Source organism: Haliotis rufescens, unplaced genomic scaffold (assembly GCF_023055435.1).
Source record: "Haliotis rufescens isolate VD_foot unplaced genomic scaffold, xgHalRufe1.0.p SCAF_12, whole genome shotgun sequence".
Lineage (NCBI taxonomy): Eukaryota > Metazoa > Mollusca > Gastropoda > Lepetellida > Haliotidae > Haliotis > Haliotis rufescens.
Window position 1 is genome coordinate 22726219 of NW_025963802.1, and position 24063 is coordinate 22750281.

Here is a 24063-nt window from a genome sequence, read left to right on the forward strand (position 1 = left end):
TATGTTACAACTATACACAGTCATAGCTAGTACGTTTCTTCCTATCCCGGCAGGACATCGCTCGTATTTATGCGAATCTCTCGAGAAAGACCCATTCATCGAACACGCCATAAGCGCAGTAAGCTGTGAGTTTTATCATAGATATGGAATGTTCTTAGCTCCGGTAACCACCGCTTTAATAACGGCTAGGTATTGTCAATTTAAACATAAGTGCCCACTTACAAATAATGGAGACTCAAGTGACATCACAACAAGTGAACGAGGAAATAACACCGATTGCACAAACATAACAGATTGTGAAAACACAATCAAAAAAAGTGAATGAGGAAATACCAGTGATTGCGAAATCACAAGCCAGAGTGACTAAGAACCCCAGAAAAGTCGCCGCTGGTAAAAAGGGTGGGTTAGCGAGGAAGTCGGCAAAGCCCCACAATTCAAATATTGAACATTGTCCTCCGATTAAAACTTGGGCTCCCTATGCACTAGGAGTTGTTGCTATAGCGGTGGTATGGTTGTTTTATAAGACCGGAGAAGAGAAAATGTCAATCCCGATTACACAACAACAAGTTCAATTAGAGGTAAGCCCCCATATAATGTTATAAAAAGCATGACTACTCCAGTTACAGATGGTAAAATGTTGGTAAACCCAACGTATCATTCAGCGGTGGTCAGCGGCTTGGCCATTGGCTATGCCCGTATGGCTAAAATGATTACTAAAGCCACACCACCCAAGCTAGATTTTAATGGTGATGATATCAGTATGATGGTTCTTGATATTGGATTGGCAATGGCTACAAAAGATATGCTAATCAAACAAGGGCTTATCCCAGAAGACATAATGAAGTAAGTAAACATTTGAATATTTTATATTATTGAACATTTGAACATTTTATATGGCAACAAACCCCAGACTGTTAGAGAACTCAAAGCTCAAGCGAAAAACAGTGGGCTGAGAGGTTATTCTCGAATGAGAAAAGCTGAATTGATCACTTTACTAGATAATAATAAATCAGTTTGTGATGTTGATAATAATGAGTTAAAACTTGTCCCCACAGCTGGCATTGGTAAATATCTAAGAGGTTGGAAGATGGATATTAATTCCAACATGGATGTTAATGATGTTAAGCCCATCGTATTGAGCAAAATTAACGAGGAGTTAGATGATTTGAATAGTATAAAATACCAGCTGATGGTTAAAATGTCATTGAGTAAAAGTAACGCAGACAATAGCACTGAATATACCGAACCTTATTTTCGGAGCAATCAAGAAGTTATACCTGAATCCGATACTATAAGCACATCATTAGATACATCTATTAAGAGGATACAAGAAACTTTAGAATGCTGGACTAATACAGGTTCGGGTTGGGGTGTGGATAAAAACGATAGTTTATATCTAGATATAGCAAATTATATGCCTTCCAAAGGTGGATCTTATATAGATTTACCCCCATATTATAAAAAGAAAAAAGCCATAATTAATGTAAAAAATAAAGGCGGTGACTGTTTCAGAATGATGATAAGATCCACATTGTTCCCCTCAGACAAACATCCGGATAGACCTTCGAGCTATCCCCAAAATGATGGACTCAACCTTGATGGTATAGACGAACCTACACCAATCTCACAAATTGATAAGTGGAAAAGCAAAATAATTTAGCTATAAATGTTTTCAGACATTCTTCTAAAGGAAATGTTGTACACAGGATAAGCTCCGCTCAGGAACATATTCCCAGATTCAATTCATTTCTGATAAAAAAAGATGGTAAATATCATTATACATGGATAAAGAGTTTAAGCAGGCTATTATGCGATCAAACAAAACATGCAGGAAAGAAATATTTCTGTGAAAGATGCCTGCATGGATACAGCAGACAAGATCTATTAGAAGCGCATAAAGAAGACTGCAGAGGTGTTGGACCGAATGCTATCATGATCGATATGCCTAAAGAGGGGAAAAATATATTATAATTTGAACATTATTGTAATCAAATGCCAGTACCGTATGTAATTTACGCTGACTTCGAAGCGCTTATCAAACCTATAGAAAATACCGAACGCAATACTGATAGTAGTTTTACGTACAACAATCAACAACATATTCCTTGTTGGTTTGGATATATAGTTGTAAGGTTTGATGGGAAAACAAACCCGTCCATGATTTACAGAGGTTCTGATGCAGAGGGAAAGTTCCTAGAATATCTACAAAACGAAGACAGAATAATCAGGGAAAATTTTTCGCGTAAGAAACCGATGTGTATGACGAGGGATGATTGGAGGGCCTATAAGAAGTCAACGTGTTGTCATGTTTGTAATAAACCCCTGAATGGGGATTCCGTAAGAGATCATTGCCACGTCACGGGTAATTATCGGGGAGCAGCACATAACGAGTGTAACTTGAAACTAAAAATGAATTCTCAAACAATACCAAACCCCGTTGTGTTTCATAAACTTAGAGGATATGATTCTCATCTCATTATGCAAGCTCTCTCAAAGACCGACGGCAGCTTAACATGCATTCCTAATAATATGGAAAAATATATATCATTCTCGTTGACTAAAACTATACATTACACGGACAAGGATGGGAAGCCAGAATAAAGCAAAGTAATGGGCTTAGATTCATAGACTCCGTACAGTTTCTGTTATCTTCCCTGGACAATTAAGCTAATGCGAACAATCCCGATGAGTTTGCAATAACAAAACAATATACTGATCGGTGTCGTCATTTGTTGTTGAGAAAAGGTGAATATCCTTATGAATATATGGATGATTGGTCTAGATTCAACGAAACTAAATTACCACCCCTTGAATCATTCTATAGTAACTTAACAGAATCTAAAATAACCAATGCCGATTATGAACACGCTCTGACGGTGTGGGATAAATTAGGTTGTAAGAATTTAGGCGATTATCACGATCTGTACTTAAAAACCAATGTACTGTTACTCACTGATATATTCGAGATATTTAGAAAGACATGTTTAAAACAATACGGCTTTGATCCGGCATGGTACTATTCCAGTCCCAGACTATCATGGGATGCATTGTTGAAGAAGACCGGTGTAGAACTAAAATTACTCACAGATTACGATATGCACTTGTTTATTGAGAAAGGATTAAGAGGTGGTATATCGATGGTAGCGAAAAGGTATTCCAAGGCTAATAATAAATTAGTGGAAGGATATGATCCAAGTTAACCCGACACGCACATATTATATCTCGACGCCAACAATTTGTACGGATGGGCTATGAGTCAACCTTTACCCATGAGTGGTTTTGAGTGGGTTGATGTGAATGATATTGAAGTGAATGATATCCCCATAGATTCCGATAAAGGGTACATACTAGAAGTTGACTTGGAATATCAAAATTCGTTACATAAAGATCATAACCATTATCCGCTAGCTCCTGAGAGATTAATGTGAATAAAGATTGGATATCGGAATATCAACACTCCTTGATGGGTAATACTAGGTTAGCTAACGTAGAAAAACTCGTACCAAATTTTATGGATAAGACAAAATATATAGTTCACTACAGGAATCTTCAGTTATATCTATCGTTAGGTAGGAAACTAAAGAAAATACACAGAGTTCTAAAGTTTTATCAAAGCCCTTGGATGGAGCCCTATATAAGGCTGAACACAGATTTAAGAAAGATAGCTATCAGCGATTTTGAAAAGAACCTACATGTATATAAGCTCATGAATAACTCAGTATTTGGTAAAACTATGGAGAATCTAAGGAAGTGTGTTGATGTTAAATTAGTCATGTACGACACGAGTGATTACCCAAAAGATAATCCACTGCACAGCGTAGTAAATAAATAGGTGTTAGGTAAGATGAAGGATGAATGTGCTTGGATTCCTATAGAGGAGTATGTCGGATTAAGACCTAAGATGTATTCTATAAAGAAGTCCGATAATGGAGAGATAAGAAAAGCTGAGGGTGTTAAGAAGTATGTGGTAAAAAAGCATATCAAACATGAACAGTATAAAGAAGCATTATTCAAAGGTAGAACATTCACACATGAGATGAACTCTTTAAGAAGTTACAATCATAAGATATATGTATTGAGAATGAACAAGACATCATTCTCCCCCTTAGATACAAAGAGATGGATTGATAAGGATGGTGTAACTACCTATGCTTATTGTTACTTAGGGTGGTAATACTGTATCGTTGGGAACTATGAGCAACTCTTCTCTTACAAATGCCATGCCCGTTCCATCTTTAAGATAATAAAGAATAGGCTCTCCTTCTTTCATAACCAATCGACTAATGTTATATGTCTTAAGAGACCAAATCGGATCGGTTGCGTGACGTAGGCCTCCTTCGAGTTCACCAGGCTGGTATAAATATCTTACCCTTACTCTATCCGGAAGTTTTTGTTCTTTGCCTCTCCTCGGTGCTGAAGATTCGGAAGTCACAGATTTCATTTTAATCGCATCGGATGGTTTCTTCCCGATTAATCTCGTTACTTCATTATTCAGCGCTGATACAACGGCTGATAATCGTGTCACCCATTCGGTTGATCTCAATCGTTCTGATTTCATTTCGATCCCATACTGATAGCCAAACAAACGTTCCGCTAATGTCTGGTTAAATCTTTCAACGATAGCTTGACAACAGTGGGCCTCTTTTTCACCATGCCTGAATTTGTCATCGTGCTTTGTTAACAGTTTAGTTATTGATCCAATAAACTCGCGACCAGGATCTACTTGAAATAGCTTAGACCATTTTAGTCGTCCGCTTTTATATATGCGACTCAGTGCATTAGCTACTTCTGTTGAATCTTTCGAGGTTATCGGCTCAGGCTCTTTGTATTGACTAGCCACATCCACTACTGTTAAAGCATATTTATACGTTTTGCGTCTTACCTTATCATGGGGAAGAAACAAGAGGTCTGCCTGATGAACTTCATTCATTGTAAAATATCAAACTTCTTCCTCGGTATATAACGCGGTGCCGGTAAGTATATTTGCCACATCGCTTGTTTCTTTAGCCAATCCTTGGCCTTACTTTAGATACCTTAGCCGCAGTGGCTAATTTTTTGTATTGCTCCTACACCTTTCCAATATCCTTGTGGGCTATAGTAAATATTATTCATTATTAATTAATATTGATGTTTCTTTTAATACGACTTATGATGATCGTTGAATCGCATCATCGTTTTTGCATAAAAAATTCCATCTGTAGTAGCAGTATAGGTATATAAATCTGGCTCCAGTGGAAGTGGTCCAGAATCACCATTACCTACAGCATACTACTTTGGTTGTTTGACGTATGCTGTAATTTCAACATAGTAGAATCCTTTCATCTTCCTGTCATGGCTAGCTTACATACTTCTGTGCAGGCTGAACTCGTGCAAGCTCATGGTAAAAGAAGGCTTCCAATTCGTTTGGGTAAATGATAAAGCTGACCAATTTATGTACAACTTGTTGAGCAGTGAATGCCACTCTTTATTAGAAAAGGCTGTTGACGAAGTGTTACACAATATAGACGATAGTGTTAGATACATGTCAGAGGCCTTGTGCACGGCAGCAAGTGACATGAAAAGAGGGTGTACTTTTAACACATCTCGTCAACAGTGGTTTGACCGTGAATATGAGCTACTTAAAAAAGAAAAATGTATATATTTAAACAGTTTTAGGAGAAAAAAGGATAATAACTCATTATATGAGTATAATTATATTAGAAATAAATATAATAGTGTATGCAGAGAAAAGAAAGTGAAAGGGAAGCAGGAAAATCTTGAACATTGTATACGCGATTCTAAACAATTTTGGACCCCTCTTAAAAGACTAAATACTAATTGTTATGCAGAAAACAATATTCCAATTGATGATTGGTTTAACTATTTCTAGGATCTATTTTCAACTTCTACAGAGAACGAGGATAGATGTTATGATATCGACGAATCGAATGCATTTGATAACTCTTTTTGTCATTTAACTTCAGATATTCTTGATTTGCCTATAACAAGAAACGAAATTTTAGAAAGCATTGCAAACTTAAAAAGTAATTAAGCATCTATAGACGATAACTTGATTCCTGAATTGTTTAAATAACAGAACAGAACAGCTGACTTTGGGGATTGTAATTCCTTTGCACAAACAGGGATCAACTAATGTCACCAACAACAATAGGGGTATAACTCTTTTGAGTGTTTTCTGTAAGATCTTTACCAGTATTATACACAAACGTTTAGTATTTTTGACCGATTCCTTTATTAAGATAGATGAGTCTCATGGCGGTTTCAGGCGTGGATACATTGATGATGTATTTATATTGCAGACACTAGTACAGAGATATTTAGCACAATAGGAGAAAAATGTATGCTATATTTGTTGATTTTGCTAAAGCGTTTGTCTCAATTAACAGAAACGTGGTGTGGTCCCTTTGCAAATCTCAAGGTATCAGAACTAAAATTGTTAAATTACCATGTTGCATATATCATGTGTGGAGGTTTGTGTTCGAAACAAAAACACCTTAACTGATTCCTTCTATTGTAATATTGGGGTTAGACAAGGATGTATTCTAATTCCATTTCTGTTTTCGTTTTTCATAAATGAACTTTCGATACAAATATCTGAAAATTGTAACGCAGGCATCCAACTCCACCATTAAACTTTTTCTACTCCTATTTGCTGATGATATAGTTAGGTTCTCGAGCAAATTGCCTGGACTTCAAAAGTTAATAAATGAACTTAAGTACTATTGTAACAAATGGACATTGAAGGTCAATATCGATAAGACAAAGGTTATAGTTTTCAAAAATGGAGGGAAATTATCAAAACGAGAAAAAATGGTCATATAAAGGTAAAAAACTTGAGGTTGTAAGAAGTTACAAATATTTGGGGGTACATTTTACAAATCGACTAACTTGGTCAATGCATTGCGATAAAGCCGCACTGCAAGCCAAAAATATTTTAATTGTCATTTCACAAACCTAAAACCCCTTGGAAATATTAGGTATGACACTTGTTTCAAGATTTTCGACACAAAGATCAGTCCTATTCTAATCTATGGTGTTGAAGTATGGGGTCTAGGAAACTGTTACAATAGAGAAGGTACATCTATTTGTGTGTAAAAGATTTTTAGAAGTAAATTCCAACACTTCAAATGTTACAGTTTACGGGGAATTTGGGAGATACCCTATATATATATATACATTTAGTTACATAAACGTAATAAAATATTGGATAAAATTGTACCAGATTCCCAAAGAAATGATTCTTTACGATAGCAGAGGTAAAAATAACTGGGCCTCGGGTGTCAAAAAGATACTCCAATCTTGCGGGTATGAGTACATTTAGAGAGAGCAACATGTAACAGTACCAGATCGTTTCGTATATAATTTAAGACAAAGGCTAAAAGATATGTATTTTCAAAAGTGGTACTCTTCACTCTGTTTACACAATAAGTTAAATCATTACAATTGTTTTAAATCTTTCATTCTTACTGAAAAATATCTTTTGGATATAAATGTTAAGAAATTCCGTTTCAGATGTAGTTCTCATGACCTTCTAATAGAAAAAGGTAGACATTTAGCGATATCAAGGGAAAACAGATTGTGTAAATATTGTACTTGCCATGAGATAGAGGATGAATACCATTTTCGCTAGTCTGTCCATTGTATGCAAACATCAGAAAAGAATACATACATACATATTTTTATCTGAATCCTAGAATAGACAAATTTTATATCCTTATGTCATCTCAAAATGAAACAGTCACAAAATACCTTGCAATGTATATATACCATGCAATAAACATCAGATCCTCTGCATTATAGATGTGATATTTAGTTACGATATATGCAATTCCTATTACACTCATTGCTACTGTATGTGTATATGTACTATAGGCCTATGGCCTTTTCAGTACTTGAAATAAAGATTGATTGATTGTAGATAAGCCAAACATTGATCGATACTACTGATCAGTTCAGGTGACACCTACTACTTTCTGTATCCTGCAATGATGTATGCTGCATATATACAATACAAGACATAAAATATCCAAACGATCAATATTATTTTCATTGTTAAATACAAATCACAACCCATTTCTGCAATATTCAATGAACATTTCAGCAACATTTCATTAAATGTTTATGCTGTTACAAAATAGATAATTTAGTACCGATTTTATTTGAACTGACAGACATGATCAATCTACCTGGTGTGAACATTATACCCAGACATGATCAATCTACCTGGTGTGAACATTATACCCAGGCATGATCAATCTACCTGTTGTGAACATTATACCCAGGCATGATCAATCTACCTGGTGTGAACATTATACCCAGGCATGATCAATCTACCTGTTGTGAACATTATACCCAGGCATGATCAATCTACCTGTTGTGAACATTATACCCAGGCATGATCAATCTACCTGGTGTGAACATTATACCCAGGCATGATCAATCTACCTGTTGTGAACATTATACCCAGGCATGATCAATCTACCTGTTGTGAACATTATACCCAGGCATGATCAATCTACCTGGTGTGAACATTATACCCAGACATGATCAATCTACCTGTTGTGAACATTATACCCAGGCATGATCAATCTACCTGTTGTGAACATTATACCCAGACATGATCAATCTACCTGGTGTGAACATTATACCCAGACATGATCAATCTACCTGGTGTGAACATTATACCCAGACATGATCAATCTACCTGGTGTGAACATTACAGCCACTGACTCAACGTGAAACAGTCGTCACAATTCAACTTGCCCTATGATGTCCGAGCTGTCGCCATTAGCAAGCCAAAATCAAGGAACAAGTATTACAGTTTACCTCATGGTAATCTCAAGTTATAGGGATCAAGGAATACATTTTCCACATGTAACGGCTGCCAAACACATGTTTACATGCCTGAGAACTGGACCGGGAAAGACCACGTCTCTAGGAAATCCATAGATTGTGTTGGCAGATCACGGGGAGATCCCTACATTCTACTGCTGAGCAACGTACTCAAATCCAGGAGGTATGTTACTATATCCAAAGTCTTCAAAATCATCTTTAAACAGTTCCATGACAGATTTCAACAAGGAAATGGGAATGCATTTGTATGCCGCTATCAGTGCTTCTTGTCTTTGATTTTTCCACTTTTTTCTCTCCATCTTAGATGCCGAGAAATATGTGTCTAATACAAACTTTCTGAACACAGTCCTGTTGATATTGGGCATTTTCGTCAGCTTTTTAACAACAGAAGTAGCGTCAGTGTTGTTCGAAAGGAATCCATTCCACTGGAAAACAGTCCATAGCCTTCTAATGAGTTCCGTCTTATTTATACACGTGTAAAGAAATGTTCCCAGTCTCACATCAAAGTTATAGTCGATAAGGGTAGTGAGTTCTTCCCGTACATACGCGTCGTAGTCAAACGACTTCAACATCCACCCGCGACCATTTCCCTCTAAAGTGTACCTCGCGTCATCACTAAATGTCTCCATTTTCCCGATAATGTTTGGCCTGAACTGACAGGGATCGCATCTGTACTTAATTGGTTGCCAGTGCTCATTTTTACGTATTTTGGAACCCGAAACAACGTATTCCAGAAACTCCCGAAAGCTGACATCATTATGGCATTTTGAAGCTTCCTCGGTAATATTTGTTCGTGTTTTAATTATTTTACCTGAATGCTTCTTCCAGAAATCTGGAAGATACAATTTATCCAGATATGCTGACCAAAGTCGTGCGTATGGGTTCCTTGAAAACATAATGCGAGTGTACTTGTTGAGTATGGCTCCGCTCATGTGCCCCCTCTTCAATACCTTTGTGTTTGTTGTATTGCCATAGTGAACAAATGATCGTGGTATTTGAAAAGGACTGGGAACGTGGTATAGACCTGTGTCATTGTTCAAGAACAGGAACACTCTCTTCCAGAAGGTCGTGCCAATTTTAGCTACGGGGCAGTAAGCCAGTTTCGTTCCTTCACTGACATACACCCTCCGCAGCACCCCCTGGTGCCCCTGCATCCCTCTGCATCTGTTCTGTACGTGTCTCACTCGCTGCTGTATCGCCTCTATAGTCGGGTCATGTGGTCCCTGGCGTACATCTTGATGTCGTGTGGTTTGGTCATGTGAAGCCCAAGTCATTGACTTGACGTTGCCACCACTTGCATCCATGACTGTAGGCACCCAGATAGAAACAAGCATTTATTACACTAAATATTAAAAGGGAAGCAGAGCAGCGATTAGTAAACAATGTAAAACAGTGAATGAGTTCCTTGTGTTATATTTCTGTTTTCAAAAGCATTTCAGTTAATCACGGCGCGGAAGCGGAATAAGCCCCGAGCACTTTTGTATCACTCATACATTTTCTCCTGCTCCTGCTGGTGTATCATATACGATGATATAATTAAAATACTTAAAATAACACATTTGGCCCGAACTGCTTTCAGTCTACCATCACACCATGGTTCAGAGAGTAAGATCGTGAAAATCATGCAGGAAAATACGTAATAAACAGAATTTTTTCTTTTCCTTGTCAAACAAAACGCTTTTCTCATTTCGTGACCTGCAAAGTTTATATTTTTATTCCAGTATGCCTCATTCATAAACATATCAACTTGCAGGTAACTCGATAAGATGAACATGTTATATGACTAGAAAAGACAAATATTCTCCATAAAGCCGTGTCCTGTGTTCAGCTGTACTTAATGAACCGTATTAACAAACCGCCAAATGCCAAAAGTCATGGCGATTCTGAAGTCAACTTCGTGACATCATTCCCACTTATTTGCATTTGAAAAGTTAGTCCTTCGCACAAGAAGCTAGTACCGATTATCATCAAACTCTAATAGTCTCAAATACATTCAGTTATGACCAACATACTACCTGTTGATGCCTTCTCGGGTTGTTTCACGTGTCATTACTTCTGTAATATCACAAGTTAGATCATCAAACGCGCCAATTTTAGCTGATAGAATAATTAACTTGAAAGAGCTTGGGTCTTGCTGGGGGACTACGCAGCAAATGCAAGGGCCCTCGGAAACTGGCATTGCACACCTCCCGCTCACCCCTAACGTCAGGTCAGAAGGTGCTATCCGAGAGAACGTGTTTGCCCTCGGTGAGTAGCTCAGTCGGATGATGGAGTGGGAGACAAAATACGGGGTTTAAGACGTTTTAAGTTTAAGACGACATCAGCCAGGTTTATAGTAGTGTTATAGTGCAAACTATTTCAATACTTTAATTTAAAATTGTGCAAACCATTTCAATACTTTCATTTAACATTTAATTTATATAAATACCTAACTTGTTCAATATGTTTCCAAGTGCACCGAAATTCTATGCCCTTTGCCTGTTTAATATATTCAGCAAACATTGGGCATATTCCCTCTTATCATAAGCCCCTCCGGCCAGGACCCTCCAGCGCTATCTATAAATTTCAATTAACACCTCCTTACGTCGCCGTATCTTAGGTATATACATACGCGTGGGACAATGACCTTGCCACACGTTACGTAATACCTCGCTCTACAAAACCCGACTGACATGGTCAGTCAGGGAGACAGCCTGGAGACAGCCAGAAGATCGACTCGTGTAAGTGACAGAACGGTTCTCCCACCCGGGAACATTGGCCACTCGGTCCCGGTGTGCGTTCTGTCACGTTATTATCAACATGTCCCTTTTCGACTCGTTTCAACCATCAACAATACATATGGCTGCTGTCGTCTAAACTTCACCCCTGAGTTTTGTCCTCCGTCATCACCCTGAGCTACCATCCGAGGGCCGAAACTTACGCCCTTGGACAGATGATGGAGAATTATCCGGGAAGCGTGAGTTTGCTGTGACTCAGGCACGATTCCCCTACCCTAACTCTCAGCAAAGCAAATTGTAGTTCAGAGGTGATGGGAGACAAAAGCAGCGTCAAGCCAGCCGCCATCTTGACGGGAAAACGAAGAAGACGACAGACAGCACCCCAGCCAACCCGATAGTCAGCAACAGACAGCAGCCCAGCCAACCCGATCGTCAGCAACCCAGCCTACCCGATCGTCAGCAACCCAGCCTACCCGAACGTCAGCAACAACGACATCCAGACAATATCCATGCAATCGTGTGAATACGCCAACGTTCAGCCATGCTACCAACACTAAAGATCAAGTCAACCAACGTCAAGATTCTTTAGCAAGTGCCAACCGATATATGTGCGTTTGTGACAATATATTTGAACTTTCGTTCCAACTCTCAACGTGTATTGTGCTTATACGTATTTTCACGGACATTCTTGTTCCTATAAGGTATGTTATGTAATCAAGTCATTATTGTTTCGTTGTCTTAAAATTTTGTCATGTTTTTCTATAATGAGTATGTATTGCAATCTATGTGTTGTTATCAGAGGTACATCCTTATCAGATTAAGTTTTTGAAATCGGCTAGGCTCTTACTCTTCATGTCCTACGCCCTACGCGTCACTTTCATACAGGCAGGAATTCGGACTGCGATTCTTCTTCTTCATCGACGCAGTAGCTGTCGCCACTAATAGCCGAACACAATCTGTCCGCTCCTGTCGGTGATCTGGCCGGTCTCCCTGTTTGACCATGTCATTTAGGTTTCGCAGATAGTGATGCATGTATTACATAACGGGGTGCAAGGTCGGTGGTCCAAATACATACACATACGTCAGATCCGGCGACGTAAGGAGGTGTTAATGGACATTTCTATATAGCGCCTGAGGGGGCTTATAATTAGAGGGGACACGCCGAATGTTTGCTGGAAATATTAAACAGACTAATGAGGCAGAGTTTAGGTGAACTTTGGCGACATATTGAAACAATTGGATATTCTGCATAAAAGAAGTTTTAAAGATGCGAATAAAGAGCACTCTGCATCATTGGAGATCCAATTTTAATATCCTAAACTACTGATCAGAAGAAAGTAAAACGTCGAATTGGACTGCTTATAAAAAGAAAATATCATTTGAAATGTATTTTGTTGAAGTTCAGTCATAAGTGATACAACAAGCTAATGGACAATTTCGTAGCACTCAGGATGGACTGACACTTTTCACACAAAAACACTTATGGTAAAAGCCGTAATCTTGTGTGACGTCCTCGCCTTATCAATGACGTAAGCCTCATAATGACAGCTGTCCCACTCCTCCAATGTGTGGATGTTGAGGGGTACAGGAAGGCCCGACAGCCTGCAGTACAGCTAATCGTCCTGACACATTGTGTCTATATGCGCACTTTACGTCGCCGTCAGGAAGTAATTGCGCAGATGTAACGTGCGCAGATGACGGTCCTCCATTCGATTTACAGTGTCAACTTGTTTACTTCTGCTATTACACCTTAATGCAGTCTAAGTAAATACGTTCTGGTTTCTACCTTGCTATTTACTACGTAGTATTCTACACATAATAAGGAGCTTATTGTGTTCATAATGTACAAAACATGATGACCCGTGAAGTTTTGCATGAATAGTGTGCTTGCCACAATCCTGTAGCCTTTGTTTGGAACATTGACATGAAATGAGAGAAATCACTATTATCCAGGTGAAGCTAAACAAATCCAAATCAGTAACTATGTGATACTATTCACACATGTAAAGGTACATCTGCCCACAGTATAATCGCATTAGTGTATGGCATTGCCTAGGATGAGGGTTATCCGACATTCTTAACAATTTACTACAGTATGTAATTGTTTGGTTATCATTTTCAACCTGATTCATTTTCCTTTGGCCAAGGTTTTACAGCACACTCGCAAACTAACAATGTATACTTTCTTTTTAATCGTCATTGTAGTAGTTGAGATTGCCTCAAATTGACCTAACAAATTTGTCTAACAAACGCTGGTGTGAGAAGTCTATACGATGATGTTAATGGTGCAATACCAGATCCACTGAAACAATTACAATAAATGTATATTAACGTTAGCCACATACCTTTAGATATACGAATGTTAGTGACAACTAGGGCGACTAGAAGCGCTCCCATCAGAAGGGTGCATTGATGTAGACGACATAACCTGAACATCCTCCTCACGGGCAAGATCCTCACCATTCCGTATACCCTGGGGCTGCAACATACGTGATCATCAGGCACAGCTGAACATGTATTGAAAATCTTTACTCGGTCCTTTTTATTTGGCCGATTGGACTATGTACCACATAATTATATGTTCAGAGTTCCATGTGACAGAGATACTGTGAGACACAATATCGAGACAGCACAGGTTTCAGCAAGTTCGGACACACACAAAAATATACACTACTGCCATAGGATTTATGGATATGAAAATTATTGTTCATGTAAACATACAATGGGCAAACAGATAAGAAATTATATTCGTCGTCTACATCACACAATGTGATAAACTGGGAAATCGTGTTTTTGACGATTGTTTCAATTACGAAATCACGCTATTTAGTAAATCTAGCCTACAAACTCTTCAATACTGACACAGTATTTCATAAGATCTTCATGGGTATCATTTGCAAAGCGGGAGCACGGTCATATTTTTAAAAGTATTCTTCTTTGTGGTGTCTGAGAGTTCTGGTAAAATCAAACGGTGAGGTATGTGTAATTGTGCCACCCACATACCTTTGCTTCAGACATGGGGATACTGCATCTTGGTCACAAGGGAAATGAAGTTGGTAGCAACTACCATTTACACGTTTGACAGTAATAGTTGTGACACTGTCTACTTTCTACATAAGCTAAAATAATGTTTCATTGGTATTTCCGTCACCAAAAATAACTGAATTTATCACTTTAGACATCTAAAAAAAGCCCAAAATATATCTTACTTTAAGAGTCTCAAAGTTTGAGTACAGACGAAACTACTTGGAGACTGTATATGCCTAATGATATTTTCAATAGCGGTAAAACTTGTACACCAATGTCCAATACACGTTCTTTACGACTTAAGGCAGAAATATCTTCTCCAAAAGAATAAACTAAAACTTGATGACAGGAACTATATGTGAGATGAATATGACTTCCAAACAAAATCCAAAGATCCAGACATTGAAATCTCTAATGCTTCAAAGAAATTCAACTATCACAACAGATTTATACAACATATTGTAAACAGATTTATACAACAGATTGTAAACAGATTTATACAACAGAGTAAGAAAACGTCCTTTAACAAGAACAGTTTTCATTAATGTCTCCGCTGTTCAAATGAACGTAAGATTTCTGTACCAACTAACCAGACAGTATTATTCCAACAACCTTGGCAGAACATTTGTTCACGCCTACAGTTTTTGTTTTGTTAAATATCTCAGAATATATACACCAAACGAAGATGTTATATTGATACAAATCATGAAAAAAAACATAACGAAGCAGAATTACACTAATATGAATTTAAAATGTCGTTTTCACCCTGAAAAGCACCACGTTGTCGATTCGTCTCAGTTGAGCCACATGACATCAAAAGTAAACTTTAAGATAAAAATATTGAACTTTTTGTTAAGTATCGTGTATAAACACTATAACGATTCTGGACAGAAGTTAGGTTTAGTTCAAAATATTAATTAAAAGGGCTAAACGCTTGTCTAAATCATAGTTCATGTGATCGGGTGAAATCACAATTGTTACTGTCCAGCGAGAAAATGGTAGTTGCTTTCTATCAACTTTCAGTTTGACATGGATAACGCTAACCCCTGTGCAGGTCTTACATACAATGTCAGATTCCCTTGTCGGATATATAGAACATTTTAAAGAGTAACTTCATTCAATATATATTTATATATATATGTCATGATAACTACTTGACTCAGTAAGGTGCACGATTTAGTGTGACAGGTTCAATTAATTATTTCCTTGAAGTAGCCGCTAACACTGGATCCCGTCTCCCAGCCAGCAGCTGTTACGTGTCTGCTAGGTTTATATTGAGCAGTAGCTTGTTTCCGTTAATTGCAGGAACACCTAGTTCAATGTCGAAAACCACGTGCAGGTAGTGACATATACCTTTGTACCTGGACATGCTCAACATGACTACAGCACCAATACATGTGATAGTCTGGTAGTGGAAGTAATTACTATACTACTCAAAGTTTGCTAAGGATCAAGTTTTGATGACAGCAAGGTATCATTCAACAAATAAAGATTCCCGTTACATATGTTTGGGTAAGCCCTAAAGGACTTCAATTTCACGATGAATGGACATAGGCATGCAGCCATGAATACGATGTGCTTGATGTGCTCGATGTGCTTAAAAATCTGTGTTTGGATGTATCGTGACAGCACCGTGTACCATTATCAGAGAACACAACAACATTTGCTACTGAAGATTGCAACAACTGAATACACGTATGCCCCCTCAGCGTCTGAGAATGGAATCGATACCAGTTAGGACCAGCTGTCCATTCACATCGGGTGGCCGACAGCGTTCCACCACCCAGCGGGAAGACAGGTTTCCCCTGATCGCACCAAGACGTCATCATTCCGTGTCTACCACCACAATCACAAATGGCCTGCGGAACACCAGTAGCGTTAACCTGATACTCAGACAGTACGTAATCGTCTCCATGAAGATGGTTTCCGGTCACGGAGCGCATGAATTCGCATCCCACTGACCCGACATCTGACACATATCAAAAGCAGAACTATTCATTATTGCAAACGAAATGAATAAAACTTTAGTTTGACTACATATATTACAGTGAGCAATATTCACATCAGGTATAAATGGAATTATGATATATAAGATCAAACAGAGTTATGAGTTATCCTTTGTTGAAAAAAACCCAACATTTCATCTTTTTGCATTCTTGTGTACGAGACTGAAAGCACTTTCCTGGATGTTCGAAGTGTGATATATTGAATTTGCAGTTTCATAATAATAGACATGTATTGGTTCACGGCCAGTTACTGAGGAACGATATAATTGTACATAGAAACCCAAGATATATACACATTAAACATTATACATTTATTGAACCCATCTGGTGCATGCATTGATTCCTCTGTACAGGTAGAGGGAGAGGGGTGGCGGTGGGAGAGAGTGAGAGAGAGGGAAAAAGATAAAAGACGAAAGTGAAATTATGATTTCACTGTATACATACACATATACATGTATAAAAACTGTATAAAACCTCACGATATGAATGCATTGAATCATCTGTATACATATATTTAACCAACAGAATACTTGTATTGAGTCCTTTGTATACATATATTTTGCCTACAGTATGCATGCATTGAACATCTGTATACGTATATTTCGCACTGACAATGAACACCACACATCACTACCACGGGACATTGTGAACCAGTAGCTTTCACGTTCCGTGGACAGTGATCACTCCATATCACTGCCAGAGGTCATTGTGAACCAGTAGGATTCACGTTCCGTAGACAATGATCACTCCATATCACTGCCAGAGGTCATTGTGAACCAGTAGGATTCACGTTCCGTGGACAGTGATCACTCCATATCACTGTCAGAGGTCATTGTGAACCAGTAGGATTCACGTTCCGTGGACAGTGATCACTCCATATCACTGCCAGAGGTCATTGTGAACCAGTAGGATACATGTTCCGTGGACAGTGATCACTACATATCACTCCCTGAGGTCATTGTGAACCAGTAGGGTGCACGTTCCGTGGACAGTGATCACTACATATCACTCCCTGGGGTCATTGTGAACCAGTAGGATGCACGTTCCGTGGACAATGATCACTACAAATCACTGCCAGAGGTCATTGTGAATCAGTAGGGTGCACGTTCCGTGGACAATGATCACTACATATCACTGCAAGAGGTCATTGTGAACCAGTAGGGTGCACGTTCCGTGGACAGTGATCACTACATATCACTGCCAGAGGTCATTGTGAACCAGTAGGGTGCACGTTCCGTGGACAGAGATCAATACATATCACTCCCTGACGTCATTGTGAACCAGTAGGATACACGTTCCGTGGACAATGATCACTACATATCACTGCCAGAGGTCATTGTGAACCAGTAGGATTCACGTTCCGTAGACAATGATCACTCCATATCACTGCCAGAGGTCATTGTGAACCAGTAGGATTCACGTTCCGTGGACAATGATCACTCCATATCACTGCCAGAGGTCATTGTGAACCAGTAGGATACACGTTCCGTGGACAGTGATCACTACATATCACTCCCTGAGGTCATTGTGAACCAGTAGGGTGCATGTTCCGTGGACAGTGATCACTACATATCACTCCATGAGGTCATTGTGAACCAGTAGGGTGCACGTTCCGTGGACAGTGATCACTACATATCACTGCCAGAGGTCATGGTGAACCAGTAGGATTCACGTTCCGTGGACAATGATCACTCCATATCACTGCCAGAGGTCATTGTGAACCAGTAGGATTCACGTTCCGTGGACAGTGATCACTCTATATCACTGCCAGAGGTCATTGTGAACCAGTAGGATTCACGTTCCGTGGACAGTGATCACTACATATCACTCCCTGGGGTCATTTTGAACCAGTAGGGTGCACGTTCCGTGGACAGTGATCACTACATATCACTCCCTGAGGTCATTGTGAACCAGTAGGGTGCACGTTCCGTGGACAATGATCACTCCATTTCACTCCCTGGGGTCATTGTGAACCAGTAGGATGCACGTTCCGTGGACAATGATCACTACATATCACTCCCTGAGGTCATTGTGAACCAGTAGGGTGCACGTTCCGTGGACAGTGATCACTACATATCACTGCCAGAGGTCATTGTGAACCAGTAGGGTGCACGTTCCGTGGACAGTGATCACTCAATATCACGGCCAGAGGTCATTATGAACCAGTAGGGTGCACGTTCCGTGGACAATGATCACTCCATTTCACTCCCTGGGGTCATTGTGAACCAGTAGGGTGCACGTTCCGTGGACAATGATCACTCCATTTCACTCCCTGAGGTCATTGTGAACCAGTAGGATACATGTTCCGTGGACAATGATCACTAAATATCACTGCCAGAGGTCATTGTGAACCAGTAGGATTCACGTTCCGTGGACAGTGATCACTCTATATCACTCCCTGGGGTCATTGTGAACCAGTAGGATGCACGTTCCGTGGACAATGATCACTACATATCACTCCCTGGGGTCATTATGAACCAGTAGGGTGCACGTTCCGTGGACAGTGATCACTACATATCACTCCCTGAGGTCATTGTGAACCAGTAGGGTGCACGTTCCGTGGACAGTGATCACTACATATCACTGCCAGAGGTCATTGTGAACCAATAGGATGCACGTTCGTGGACAATGATCACTACAAATCACTGCCAGAGGTCATTGTGAACCAGTAGGGTGCACGTTCCGTGGACAGTGATCACTCCATATCACTGCCAGAGGTCATTGTGAACCAATAGGATGCACGTTCCGTGGACAGTGATCACTCCATATCACTGCCAGAGGTCATTGTGAACCAGTAGGATTCACGTTCCGTGGACAATGATCACTCCATATCACTGCCAGAGGTCATTGTGAACCAGTAGGATTCACGTTCCGTGGACAGTGATCACTCTATATCACTGCCAGAGGTCATTGTGAACCAGTAGGATTCACGTTCCGTGGACAGTGATCACTACATATCACTCCCTGACGTCATTTTGAACCAGTAGGGTGCACGTTCCGTGGACAGTGATCACTACATATCACTCCCTGAGGTCATTGTGAACCAGTAGGGTGCACGTTCCGTGGACAATGATCACTCCATTTCACTCCCTGGGGTCATTGTGAACCAGTAGGATGCACGTTCCGTGGACAATGATCACTACATATCACTCCCTGAGGTCATTGTGAACCAGTAGGGTGCACGTTCCGTGGACAGTGATCACTACATATCACTGCCAGAGGTCATTGTGAACCAGTAGGGTGCACGTTCCGTGGACAGTGATCACTCAATATCACGGCCAGAGGTCATTATGAACCAGTAGGGTGCACGTTCCGTGGACAATGATCACTCCATTTCACTCCCTGGGGTCATTGTGAACCAGTAGGGTGCACGTTCCGTGGACAATGATCACTCCATTTCACTCCCTGAGGTCATTGTGAACCAGTAGGATACATGTTCCGCGGACAATGATCACTAAATATCACTGCCAGAGGTCATTGTGAACCAGTAGGATTCACGTTCCGTGGACAGTGATCACTCTATATCACTCCCTGGGGTCATTGTGAACCAGTAGGATGCACGTTCCGTGGACAATGATCACTACATATCACTCCCTGGGGTCATTATGAACCAGTAGGGTGCACGTTCCGTGGACAGTGATCACTACATATCACTCCCTGAGGTCATTGTGAACCAGTAGGGTGCACGTTCCGTGGACAGTGATCACTACATATCACTGCCAGAGGTCATTGTGAACCAATAGGATGCACGTTCGTGGACAATGATCACTACAAATCACTGCCAGAGGTCATTGTGAACCAATAGGATGCACGTTCGTGGACAATGATCACTACAAATCACTGCCAGAGGTCATTGTGAACCAGTAGGGTGCACGTTCCGTGGACAGTGATCACTACATATCACTGCCAGAGGTCATTGTGAACCAATAGGATGCACGTTCCGTGGACAGTGATCACTACATCTCACTCCCTGAGGTCATTGTGAACCAGTAGGGTGCACGTTCCGTGGACAATGGTTCGTGTTGTACATTGTCCCCCAGACATTGCAAGTATAGGACACTGTCAACTACGAAAGAGGGTTAGAGTAGATCTCAAGCACTCTTTCCCTGGTTGAAAAAGGCGAATGTGATCTGGTGGTTAGGCTCTGTGACGTGGTAGTTTGTCTATCATCGTACCCCAATGACGTGGGGCATTGCTCACAATATCAGTCATGTGTTTCTCTTGCCGCCCAGACTCGATTATTCACAGGATCCGCGATATAGTTTAAGTACAACAACACCTGTATAGTGATATAGACGCACTACTTACGCGTTCTTGCACCAAGTCGGCAAGTACGGCCAGATTCTGATGTCTACCTCTGATCAGCACTGCACATGTGCACGAGTCGTTCGGGGCGTGATGGTCGTGATACCAGCTGTCTTGAATATATACTGAGCAGATGACATATTCCCAGTTAGCATTAGGTTCATTTGTAAATGTCCTTCGTGTTGTGTGGTGTATAGAAATCATCAATTGATTCTGAGTTCAGACATCAATTTGAATATCCGATACCGTCACAGCTGGAAGCCTGGGCAGGCCGTGAAGGGATTTTGCCGTCTATATTCTGTGGAACACGCTTAGAAACAACTCGGTAAAGCCAACAGACGGGATGCCGGAGATATTCACGTTTTATGTAGTAAAGTGATATACCTGAAACGTATGTCATTACTTTCCCAATGACAACAAATACTTTCACAGAAGAACATATCATGAGTTAACGTTACTCGGATGATTTTATTAATGGCAAGCGCAATGGCATGGGACAGTGCGTATTTTAGAATGCACAGCCAAAAGATATATCTTCATCACGTGGCGTATATGTCTATCCTGATATAAGCACTACAGGCTGCCACACACTTGGTATATTGACCGGCGCAGCTACAGTTACCGACACATAACACACTGGTAATGAACAAACGTCAGCTATAAACGAATCTATACTTGTCGTGGTGTTTACTTAGATGACTCAATTGTTGAGTGATAATAAGTAACCAAATCTTCTATTAACATGTAAAACATTCTTTAGATTTAACAAGAGCAGTGTCACATCTGGGGTTAAATGGGAAAATGTCTCTAATAAATGTTTTATGTGATTTGGACATATGGAAAATTCCCACTCGGAACATTTTTTCAAAATATTTGATTCAAAAATCAAACCCATCCTTCATGGGGACATCAAAGATTAGAGGTAGTAGAAAGGGTCCAATATCTATCTTGTAAATATAATCTCTGTACAGGAATTAACACTCCCAATGTAATGGCTTATGTGAATATGGACGGTCCCCATTGTTTATAAACAGTTCGGTGAAATGCATTTAATACTTGCTAAAACTACTTCATATGCCATCTAATAGACTCCGGGTAAGGCATAAGAAATGTTATTTAATCTTGATTCAGTAGGTTGGTAGAACAGGGCAAGTAATGTTAGACTTATTCTGTTTAGTTCAGGTCTTGGGTATTCTTGGGTCTACCATGAAGTTCGATGTTTTGCTAGCTTTCTCAACCTTTTTCAAGCCCGTTTGAAAGATAAGTACAGCCAAGAATGGACCAATATATTATCATCTAGTTCTAGACATGAATATTATACACTTTTTAAGATAAGCCTAGAAGCAGAGAAATATTTAAAGATTTGATCTTGTGTGCATTTGCTACCGAGTTTGTTTGTGGGCGAGTTGGATGTACAAGGTCTACTATTGATACCAGGAGACACCACTAAAATTCCAAAATCTTGTACAAATTGTAATCTAAACAATTTCGATGATCTGTATCATTTCACCTTTATATGTCCATCCTCAAAAGATATTCGAAAGCAATACATACCAAATAAATATGTAATTAGACCGTCAGTCCAACAATTTATTTGCTTTATGGAAACCTCAAATTATCCAGATTTAAAATTTGATATGTTATATTTCAAATATGCCTTCAAGCTCAGAAATGTAATGAAATGAAACATGAGATTCTACTTGTAAAATTATCCCGTACTGCGTTGTATCCTCTCATGTATACACCTCGTCATAAATATAGCACCACCCACTTTTTTTCACTAAGTACAACTTGATCTTCAACCTCATAAAAATGATGCTTAGAAAAACACATTAAACTGTTTATATGGCCTCATGTGAGCGTTCAGTCAGAAAATTGACAACACAAGACCGAATTTGAGCACTAATTGAGGGTTTAATTGTAGCAAACTAAAGTTCACTAAAATCACCGTGAAATAAGGTGAAATAAGTATGGATGCCGAAGTCGTTACAACAGACACACAACACAGTTCACATTTCATTAATGTCGAACACACTAGTAAGGTCCACAATGACTGGCTAAGTCAGTATCTGGTGTAATCGTCTCGCACTTCGATAACATGTTCTACACGCCGTCTCATGCTGGTCACCAGACGTCTGAATCTCTGTTGGGGGATCTGCTGCCACTCATCATGCAATGCATGGGTCAATTCCTGAAGGTTCTGAACTGGAGCATCCCTTGCTCTCACCCTACGTCCCAAAATAGTGGGTAGTGTCTCAGTGGCGTTGTGTTGGAGATGCTGAACAACAGCTCGAGCACGATGTGGTCCGGCATTATTGTCCACGAAGACTGGACGTGTGGCGAGAGCATGGTTATCGAAATGAGGCACAACAGCACCGTCCAGGATCAAGTTCTAGTACCTCTGTCCATTCAGTGTTCCGGGAACAGTGATGAGGTCAAGTTTACAATCATAGGAACAACACCCCCAAAACATGACGGATCCACCCCCATATGGAACATCAGCTTGATTGTTCCTCAGATCATATGCTGTGCCTGTCTGCCTCCAAACTCAAAAGCAAAAATCTGCTTTCATCGGACCAGTGGATCCTTCTCCATGTCCTCAGGTTCCAGCGAGCACGTGCTTGGCACCAGGCCAAGCGGGCATGGCGGTGCTGATTTGTGAGTAGTGGACGTCTGATTAGTCGTCTTGCTCTCAATCCTGCAGAATTTGGGCGTCGTCTGGTGGTGCTGATGGACACTCTGTTGTATGGATGCCATCCATGTCGCAGCTGTGTACAAGTAGACTTTGGGCTTCGTCTGTCTTGGCGTACGAGAGCACGATCTTCCCTGTCATTGGTTTTTCTGGGACGTCCAGTCCTCGGTGCATCCTTCACTTCACGGATGCAGTATGCTTACGTATTAGCCTGCTGAAGAGAGTGTGATTAATGTTCAGTTGTGCTCCAATAGCACGACATGACATACCAGTCTGGTGCATACCAATAATTTGCCATCTTTGGTTCAGAGGCACTGGACGGTTGGGCATTTCACTGGTTGGTCAAAATAAAGCTTAATTTATGCCTAAATCCAAATTTTAACTGTGTCTGCCAACATAACATACGCCAAAAGAGGCTATGTGCATACTGCATTTTTAGCAAACCGACCCCCGGTACAAGCAT

The 24063-nt window shown here is 40.1% G+C and overlaps 1 protein-coding gene across 2 annotated transcripts; it reads right to left on the reverse strand.

Moving 5' to 3' along the window:
* Window positions 1-5317: 5317 nt before the first annotated feature.
* On the reverse strand, window positions 5318-21094 carry LOC124143240 (carbohydrate sulfotransferase 11-like). 2 transcript variants are annotated; one of them, XR_007220119.1, is made up of 4 exons: window positions 20912-21094; window positions 13916-14049; window positions 8705-10159; window positions 5318-8667 (listed from the first exon to the last, which is right to left on the reverse strand). XR_007220119.1 is itself a non-coding variant. In XM_046512129.2 (3 exons), the coding sequence occupies exons 2-3, from the start codon at window positions 14031-14033 to the stop codon at window positions 8985-8987; spliced, it is 1293 nt and encodes a 430-aa protein (XP_046368085.2). In that variant the 5' UTR covers window positions 14034-14049; window positions 20912-21094; the 3' UTR covers window positions 5318-8984. The 2 variants fall into 2 exon arrangements, 1 of the variants encoding a protein (XP_046368085.2); XM_046512129.2 differs by having other exon boundaries at window positions 5318-10159.
* Between the last annotated feature and the right edge of the window lie 2969 nt (window positions 21095-24063).